At 37.2% G+C, this 10,412-nt stretch overlaps 1 protein-coding gene across 1 annotated transcript in view; it reads left to right on the plus strand.

The window, feature by feature from the left end:
* LOC107728013 (regulatory-associated protein of mTOR-like) overlaps nucleotides 1–10,412 on the plus strand; it is a 319,255-nt gene that overhangs the window by 241,501 nt on the left and 67,342 nt on the right. Inside the window, exons 13-14 of the mRNA XM_016538066.1 lie at nucleotides 2,592–2,675; nucleotides 2,872–2,982. Coding sequence (XP_016393552.1) covers nucleotides 2,592–2,675; nucleotides 2,872–2,982 — 195 coding nt within the window. The remainder of the gene's footprint in view (nucleotides 1–2,591; nucleotides 2,676–2,871; nucleotides 2,983–10,412) is intronic.

The raw sequence follows: 10,412 nt of genomic DNA on the forward strand, positions 1-10,412 counted from the left end.
ACTATTCTCATAGAATTAGAATGATTATTAAAACTTTATAGTTATCATCCTTGGTTTAAACAGGTGCCTTAACACACAGACACTCACACATTCTCTCACAAACCATCTGGGTTAATATATATATATATATATATATATATATATATATGGCTCTCCCACGCACATAAAATATCTTTAGTGTTTCTAAACAATGTTTTTGTTGTTGTTGTTTTATTAAAACACTCTTACTTATTGTTCTTAAGAACACATCCACACAATTTATTTTATATTGTTTAATATTTATCTTTAATTCAGTGTACATACACACAGCATTGCTTAGACTTGTGAATGTTTGATGTCTTTTACAGTGTACTGTTCACAATTTCTTGAGTAATAAGCTTTCAAAATATATAATTTAAATGTAACTTAAGTGTTCAAATACTCTTAATTCTTGCTGTAGCCTATGTGTTCCTTTAACTCAGACAGTAGAGCACGGCACTAAACGACAATATTGTGAGTTCAATTTCCAGGGAATGCACAGAACTGACGAAATGTAAACTGTTATGTAATGCTTTGAGATCAGAATTATTGCTTCCTGCTGCTTGTGTTGAGTCAGATTGAGTTTTTGTAATATTTCTGTGCATCTTTTTAAGAGGTTTAGACTCTTCGCAGATGGGCTCAGGTTTTCACCCTTTATCTTAAACTCAGCAGCCAGTCACACTTTTACACACGTGTGTATGTGTGTAAAACCTTGTAAGTGCTGAGTAATCTTCCATTTGGCCAGAGTCAGAAAAAGCAAACCTCCCTCATATTCCTCCCACTTCTTCCACTTCTCTCTATTCTTTCATCTCTCTCCCTCCTTCCTTCCTTCCTTCCTTCCTTCCTTCTGTCCATAGGTATTTCTCAGGGTATTAAGGAACGCCCTGTTATAGCCAAGGTGCATGCTGAGAATTTTCACAGTCCGTGATTTGACGTGACCCTGCGATCTATTAATACCTTTATGGTAGGGTGGCATATTGTTTTGGCAGGAGATTGCAGGCGTTTTGGAGTTCGTGCATGTTTTTGTGTGGGCATTGAGGTGGGCAGTCCTTCTGTTGCTCTCCTTACACACAGCACGGCTCTGTCTCTGGGCAGGCCTATATCCGGACCCCCTCACCATGCTGAGAGTTTGTACCACAGTATCTAGAGTCTTTAAATACATACACACGTATACAGAGTTTTAAAATGCTGGCATAGAAAACTAAAACTGATATTTAAAACTAAAAAACTGTTTACACGTAACTCATTATATGCTTCTTGTGATCTCAGATCTTTTGATCTAAAAAGGCTTTTATGCTTCAATGCTTAAAACAATAATAATAATAATATAATTAAATAATAATAATAAATTGTGACATCCTATTATTTTTTTTTTTTTAACAAAAAACTAAATCAAGTGCCCAGCATACATGGCAAGTCATTAAGTACTATTTTAATTGCATCTAGACATAGACATTATTGTTTCCCAATGTATTTATTTTTTATGCACATATCCCTCAAAGTTTAAATATCCCCTCATCAACATAAATCCAGAAACTGGTGTTCATTTTAAATCATATTACACTTAATATTATTTTGCATGATCATTAATATTATTAAAGCAGCTTTAAAACATAAAACAAAGGTGATTCTGAGAAATATAGATTGTGAACTGTAAGACAGAGGATTGTATTGTTGTAAAGAAGATGGTTTTGATCATTTTTTCTCTATCTAAAATGTAGAAAATTGTAAGAATTACGTAGGTTTGTCAAGATGTTTGACTGGTATTGGTTTGTTTGTTTGTTTTCATTGAAAACAGAAGCCCTGGAGCACGACTTCATATCCTGTTAATCTCATTCGTAATTTTGCATACCTAAAATTTAATGTGACCACCACTTTTATTAATAACACAGACCTGAATATAGAAATCCCAGCCCAGTTTCAGTTAAATTTAAGTTTGTCTAAATTAAAAGAAACAAAGTCATATAACTCAAAACAATCAAACAATTCAGATTACCAAAAAACAAATGTTTCAGTTTTTTGAACTGAAAAGAAAAAGAAAGTTCTAAATACTCATATTCATATTCAAGTTCATTTTATTTTAACTAAGTTAAGTTTGCTCTACTCAAACCAAATAACTATTTTGAGCTTTAGGGTTTACAGTGCATACATAAATGTTAATGAATCACACACAAACCACTCTAGCCACAGATGTACACACACACAGGTGGGAAGTCATTAGCTTGTGCCAGCCTGCAGGGAGTGTATGTGAGCCTGAGCACCTGTTCAAAATGATTATATTAGTTGTTCCCATTGTGTGTCTGTTTTTGTGTTTGCGTGGGTGTGGGTGTGGGGCATTTGGTGATTCCTGTAGGTGTGAGGTGTTTTAAATACCTAATATTCCTTAAAGGGCCATAACAACCTATGCTGTAAACATAATCTCCAGTAGGTCATTGCAGTGTTTCATCTGTTTGAGCCTTTTGTAGAGTCACACACTGACACACATATCCATGTCATCCACTCCTCACTGACTCCACTGGCTATGGAAGAGAGTGGAACATCGGGTTAATGTTCTTCCATCTGGTTTCTCTCAGGTCCTCTTAAGCCAGGTACACAGACTGAGGGCACTGGATTTGTTGGGGCGATTTCTGGACCTGGGCCCTTGGGCCGTCAGTTTGGTGAGATACACAACTAAGATTTGTTTTTTACTTTCATTATTTCATTATTGTTTGTAGCCTTTTCACAAGAGTACATATGTTAGTTAGGTAAACTATGCACAATATGGTTAAATGGCAGAAAACGTTCAGCTACCTTGCGTCATCCTAGTCTTTTTTTCTCTCACTCTGACTCTTCCTCTCACTCTCCTCTCTGCAGGCTCTTTCAGTGGGGATTTTTCCGTATGTGTTGAAACTGTTGCAGAGTTCAGCAAGAGAGCTCAGGCCTCTTTTGGTCTTCATATGGGCAAAGATCTTGGCTGTAGATAGTGTACGTAAACCATTTTATCTCTTGATGACTCACATGAGTCCCAGTTAAACTCCTGACAGCAGTTTTAAGTAAATGTTCACCAAAAGAAAGACAAAGAAAGAATATATAAACGGATGAAAGTGCTTTTTATGGTATCAGAAGTGTTTTACATTTGTACGTTCTTTGTTTATTTTTCTCCTTTTATTTATTTTGCTATATCTAAGAGCTTTTCTGAAAGACTCGAACTGTAAACATCAGAAACATTCTGATTAGCATAGGCCCTTAAAGTCAGTGTGAATTCAAATGCTATTAGAATTCTACTTCCATAATGCATCATACTTCTAAGTGAAACAGGAAATTCACAGGAAAAAAAAAAAAACATCTAGGATAGGACAAATTTTTTCCATCAGTAACTGACTGGATGGTGAAAAGTAGGCATCACATAATGCAAGGCATGAACCATAATAAGTTTGCTTAATGCGCAAAAAAAAAAAAAGTAGCTGTTTGGCTGTCGGTTTACTTTTATCCAATAGCTGTATCACCATGGATGTGTATGGATGTCAACAGAAAGTCATTTCAGAGAAAGTTTTTTTTTTTTTTTTTTTAATTACAAAGTAAAACAACTGCAACCTTTCTATAGAATAAAAAAGAACTGATGCATTGTTCATTAGACCAAGATCTTGCATTAAGAAATTTTTTTGTTTGTTTGTTGTTTTGTGTTTGTTTTTACTGATTTGTAAAGGCTATATTGATTTTTATTTCTAAATAATAATTAAAAAAAATCAACATGAAATCAAAATTGTTCCTATTCTCTTTTTAATGCACATTCTTGGTCTTGTGAACGATTCATCTGTGCATGTTAATTCAAAAGATTTGTCATTTTAATGAAATTAATATGACATTCTTTGAACATTCAGAGTGTATTTTTGTACGTTGGAGTCTGGAAGGGCAGTGGAAATGAAAGTGGTTTGCCATCTGTCTCTGACTGTAGTGGTTAAGACACCTGCAGAGATAGATGATCATTCACGCACATCCCTCACAGAGACTGCAGCACTCAAATCAAAACACACTCTAATGCTGCTGATCTGGCTACTGAAAACACGTTTTTCTTTAAAGAAATATAGGAAAATTCTTATGATTGGCTTATCAAATCCAACAGCAACTCTAGCGAATTGATATTAAATTAAAGGCCAAACTCAGCCTGTAAACAAGACCCTGTGACTATACCTAATCTGAACTGTCAAATTTTAGGACTAAACTGAAACAGTTCATTCTATTTTATTTTGAGCAAAGAGATCCAGATGCACAGCTCTTCACAACTCTGATGCAGAGATCATTGCTCTCAGATCTTATTGACACCTGCGTCAATTCAAAACTCCTTTCAGTCACGAGACGTGCAAGCACCATTTAAAAAGTATTGACGTCAAACCTGGCGTGCTTACTTGCAACAGTTTACTTGTGACAGATGGACTTAGCACAATAGAATGGAATAGGGAATAGGGAATAGGGGGTCTTAGTCATGCCATCTTAAAGGGATAGTTCACACAAAAATGAAAACTCTCATCATTTACTCACCCTCATATCATTCCAAACCTGTATGACTAATTCTACTCATGCAAAACACAAAAGAAGATATTTTGAAGAGTATTTGGAACCCACTGACATTCATTGTGTAAGCAAAAAAAATAAATAAAGGGTTACTTCACCTAATAATTTTACTTTTGCCATCATTTGCTCACACTCAAGTTGTTCCAAACAGTTGCTGGTAGCCTTCCATAATTTTTTTTTTCTCCACACAATGGAAGTCAGTTGATACCAGCAACTGTTTCGTTACCAGCATTCTTCAGGTTATTTTCTTTTGTGTTTAACAAAAGAAAGAGTCCCACTTTATATTAAGTGGCCCTAATACCTGTGTACTTACATAGTAACTAGATGTGTACGTAGTATGTAACCACAGTGTAAGTACACATTGGTATATATTATCTAGAGCTGAATATTTCTGTAACTACACACATGTAACAACCCTCTGATTGGTTTGTGTAAGTACAAATGTGTAACAGGACATATATAACTACATTTTGTAACAACAATGTGTATAAGAGTAATTGGAACAATTTGATCCAGGGGGCGGAGATGGGTAGGTTTAGGGGTGGAAATGGGATCCAGGGGTGGAAATGGATAGGTTTAGGGATAGGTAAATAGTCCAGGTGATATGTGAAAAAAATGTTCACTTTTTCATAAAAGCATAAAACTTGGTACACTTGTACAGTTTGCAGCCCTGAACATTTTCAGAAATGGAGCCATCGCAAAAACGCCTTGTGGTCGCCTTGGTGGCCATTTTCCTTTCCGCCATTATCGAATTATGTATTTTATATCTCCTGAACCAAACATGATAACACAGAAAGTGTGATGTCTACCCCTATATGTTTATGGTCAAGGATTACAATGATATCATATACAACAACATAAACTGTTGTGGTGAATAGTTAATGGTGAATTCAGTAACGTTGTGATAAGAATTACAATGAAATCGCAGTAACTGAGATATAAATGGAGATTTCAAGCATATTTCCTGTAAACTTAATTTACAATCACTCTCTGGGGCCAGAGTTGCCTATTATGTTACTCATAAATGTTGTTTCTTATACACCAATAGTGTTAAAAAAGCTTATTTTTCAGGCTAGAGCAGCCAATGTGCATGCGCAGTCCTAAGCACGCGTCTTCAGAACGCTGACAGTTTCTATAGCAACCGGGACTTCTAACAGCAGCTGCAGTGACGCAATGACTTTACCGAATAGCGATTGGCTCTTTTACTCAGAAGGCAGGGCTTCCTTCAATGGAGCAGCCATATTGAGCGTTGTATTTTTCCCCCATTCAAAACTATACGAGTGACACGTCTTGGGCATTCTATAGTCTTTGATACTTCTCAGTGCAGCCTTCCTTCTTGATGAACTGTCACTCTACTGTCACCTTGGTAAAAGTCAACACTCTGCCTGACTCTACATTTATTCATTTAGCAGACACTTTTATCCAAAGTGACTTACAATTGAGGAATACAACATGCAATTCATCATAAAGAGGCAAATAAACACAGGAAGTGCTCGTAATACAAATTTTTAGACATCGCTCAGATTAGTACAAGCTAGAACAGGGAGGGATTAAGGAAATTGAAAGTGAAGGTTCTTTTTATTAAATTAGGATGCAGTCAAATGTTTACGAAAGAGAGATTTTTCAGTTGTCGCTTGAAATTGTCAGGGATTCAGCATTCCAGATGGGCGTGGGAAGACCATTCCACCAGCATGGAACGGTAAACGAAAATGTTCTGGAAAGTGATTTTGTGCCTCTCATTGATGGTACCACGAGGCGTCGCTCACTTGTAGATCTCAGGCTTCTGGAGGGGATGTAGATTTGTAAGAGTGAATGGAAGTAGGAGGGTGCTGAGCCTGTGGCTGTTCTTTCTTTATGCAATCATCAATATCTTGAACTTGATGCGAGCCGTAACCGGCAGCCAGTGCAGGGAGATAAAGAGAGGTGTGATATGGGCCTTTTTGGGCTCGTTGAAGATCAGACGTGCTGCTGTAGTCTGAATCATTTGTAGAGGTTTGATTGTACATGATCGAAGTCCAGCCAAAAGAGCATTGCAGTAGTTCAGACTCTGAGATCCGTGCAGCCAACATTGGAACGTCTGGTTGAAATGAGAGATAAAGCTGTGTGTCATCAGCATAGCAATGGTAGGAGAGGCCACGTGCCTGTATGATGGGACCCAGTGATGTAGTGTATATGGAGAAGAGAAGGGGTCCAAGAACTGATCCCTGAGGAACCCCAATGATCAGTTGATTTGCTTTGGATACCTCCCCTCCCCAGGCCACTGTAAGGTCCACGCACTTAGCCCAAGGAAGGTATCCAGTGGTGGCTGAAGGTTTCTTGCGTGTTCGGTCTTTTCAGCGTGCAAAGTTATTCAATTTAAGTTAAATTGTAATCTGACTCCATTATGCTTATACTTCAGTAGTGTTTTTATCTAGCCCCCTATAGTTATTCTAACCACATAACAACTTGAATAAAGCTGAGACAGTAACCAGAGGTTATGGCTAGTACTATGAAATATGCCCGAACCATGCTAGTACTCCAACAGTATTTTGTCTATCCCCCCACACTTAATGCAACTGCATAACAACTTAACTAAAGTCAAGCAATTAGTCAGAAATCTATAATCTCACCTGATGTGCCCCATGCTCCATCTAACCTGAGATTTAGTATGTACTAACCCCGGGCACCGATTTGCGGTAACATACGCCTTCACTTAATCTACTTAAGAAAATAATTTCAGAGTAGGTCAGAATAAAATAAAATGTAACAATTTATTATCAGTCAGGTAAATATGTATTATGCCAATTACATAGCCAATTCAAAGATATCAAATCAATACAAAACATCAAATTCTCAAAGATGAATCTGAGAGTAAGATTGCATACCTGACGTTTAGAAAAATGCATAGTATGAAGTGTGTGGACACCCTTCATACTATGGGCTCATTCTGGCTGCAGAATCGCCCCGACCCTTTTGCTGCAATCCTTTAAATACAAAACCAAGATAAAACATTCCCCAAATGGAGGCATGTACAAACAATTGGAATTTGCATTAACCCAGGTCCTAAACCTGGGTAGTTTACACCTCAATGGGAACAGAATGTAATTTATATGGAAGACCCTGGTAGAGGGCACTCCCATTACAGTAAGCAAAATATCTCTTAACTCTTATATTATCTTTTAGTCTACTTTTGTAAGATTGAGACCATTGTACCACTCGCCCTGAGACTATTCAAATGATACCAAACATGATTGTAAATATTATTTGCATTGATGTAGAACATTATACTATTGACCATTCTGAGTGAACCAAGTGGAGGGAGGATGGGTAAGGGGAAGGAAGGGGATGAGAAGGAACTGATGAATATGTGAGAGAGGCGTTTCCTGCACCTCCACTCTGTGGGGTGTCTCGAAGATGCCCGTGTATGTTTGTATTGTCTGTTTCTCAGGAAATCAAAGTATCTGAGTTTCTTTCATCCTTACACCACCCTGAAAGACCTACCTGTGAGATAGGATTCAAATCAATGAAATGCAGTTCTTGTGATGCCCAGTGAAGAGGGGGTGTACAGGAGGATCTGATGATTTACAGTGTCAAAAGCGGCAGATAGATCCAGCGGAATGAGAACACATGATCTGGAATCAGCTTTCGCAATCCGCAGGGCTTCAGTGACCGACAGTAACACAGTCACAGTTGAATGGCTGCTTCTGAAACCTCATTGGTTAATGTCCAGCTGGTTATGCTGTTAAATAAATAATGATACCTGGTTGAAAACAACTCATTCAAGTGTTTTCGATATGAATGGAAGAAGAAAGACAGGTCTGTAGCAATCTACAAGTGAAGTATTTAATGTAGTTTTTTTTAGCAGTAGGGTTACCCGAGCCTACTTGAATGCGGTGGGGAAAATGCCTGTGAAAAGAGATGTGTTGATGATGTGTGAGTGCTGGTAGAATTGTAGAAGAGATAGCTTGGAGAAGGTGTGAGGGGACTGGGTCTAGATGGCTTGTTGTAGGATGGCTGGCAAGGAGAAATTTAGATACTTCTGCCTCAGTGAGGGGACAGAAGGAGGAGAGGGGAGTTTTGGCATTGGATGCGGTTGGTTTGAGTTCCTGTGTGTGTGGAGCTAAGAACTGACTACTGGTGGTTTTAGTTTTGTCTGTGAAAAATGCAGCAAAATCATCAGCTGTTAAAGAGGTGGTAGAGGGGGACAGAGGAGGGAATTGAATGTTTTGAAGAGATTACATGTGTCTGAAGTGCTGTTGATCTTGTTGTGGAAATAGGAAGATTTGGCAGCATGGACTTTAACAAAGAAAGATTAAAACAAAGACTGATATATACTTAGGACAGATGGATCTTTTGATTTGTGCCATTCTGTCTCTGCTGCCCTGAGTTTGGGCTGATGTTCACAAAGAAGCATTAGTTGAGCAGCAGGGGTTGCTGAGCCTTCTGGACGAATCCAGGTCCCATTAAAGCCTGAGATACCAAGAGTAGACTGAGAAGCAATGGATGGAATGAAGTCATTGTTGACAGCTGACTGACAATTCCAGAGACCCACAGGAAAAAGAGATGGATGCAGTAGAAGAGGTGTAGATAGGGCGAAGGTTAGCAAGATTGCATTGCTGTCTGCGTTAGAGCATTGTTGAGAAAAAACAAGAATGTATTGTAAACACATGATAGATGTGGGGGAAAAGAAGGTGTAAGGAGAGTGTGTGCCGAAAGGAAAATTAAAGATACCTAAGTGCCTTGTCGATGTCCTTGCTTGGAGTTGCACAGGTAGAGTCACAGGTATTCCACATCAGTGCACAGATAACAAATAAATGCACAGCTTATCAACTCTTGAGTGAATACAGCTGTGGACACCTTGACAATTAGCACAACAAAAGCCTATAGCACGCAAATGGCTCAAATCGAAACTACGGCGGGACAGTTTGCCACTTAAGTGCAGTAAACAAGCAGTACAAAATCAAAAGCTTCTTCTTAGCCGACGACTTTTATTCTAATTACAAATATGTGCAATCAAAATACAAATTATAACGAAAGAAGAAAAATAGAAATAATAAATTAAATAATCATTCTTAACAGCAAATAAAAATCTAAACAACAGAAACAATGTATTAAGCAAACACTTAGGCACAACCGCCTACCTGATTCTGCATGAGAAGTAAAGATATACTTAATGAGAGGATTTTTTTTATATATATATATGAAATATTTGATTGTGTTCTTGAAAACAATATTGTATTACTATAATAATAATATATTAGTCAATTATCAAAGAAAGAGAAAATAAATAGCCATAATATGGACAATTGTAAATGCTGTGATACTGTACTACTCAGATACTGTGATTTCCTTCTCACGTCACTGATTTCACCATTAACTATTTACCTGAACAGTTTATGTTGTTGCATATTTATTTATTTATTTAGTCATTTAGCAGACGCTTTTATCCAAAGCGACTTACAAATGAGGACAACAGAAGCAATCAATTGTAGTATTAAAACAACTAAAAACAGATCCAAAACTAAAAGCTAAAACTTTATAAATGCTACTTATACACATTTAAAAAATAAAGAAATTAAATAAAAATGACAAATGCATACAACAAAATTTCAAAACCTAACATTTAAATGAAAAACAAACGATAAAGCTAAAAACAATTAAAAATATTAAAGAACAAAAGTTTCTAAAAATGTTCAGGGCCCAAACTGTACAAGTGTACCAAATTTCATGCTTTTATGAAAAAGTGAACATATCACCTCAAGTTTTGCACATATCACCTGGACTAAAAGTGGGAGGAGTTGGATCTCAAGTTGGTGGAGTTGGTGCACCACTGTAATACCAGTGTACTTACATGGTAACTCCTC

This window comes from Sinocyclocheilus rhinocerous, unplaced genomic scaffold (assembly GCF_001515625.1).
Source record: "Sinocyclocheilus rhinocerous isolate Xijiao unplaced genomic scaffold, SAMN03320098_v1.1 scaffold998, whole genome shotgun sequence".
In the NCBI taxonomy this organism is placed as follows: domain Eukaryota; kingdom Metazoa; phylum Chordata; class Actinopteri; order Cypriniformes; family Cyprinidae; genus Sinocyclocheilus; species Sinocyclocheilus rhinocerous.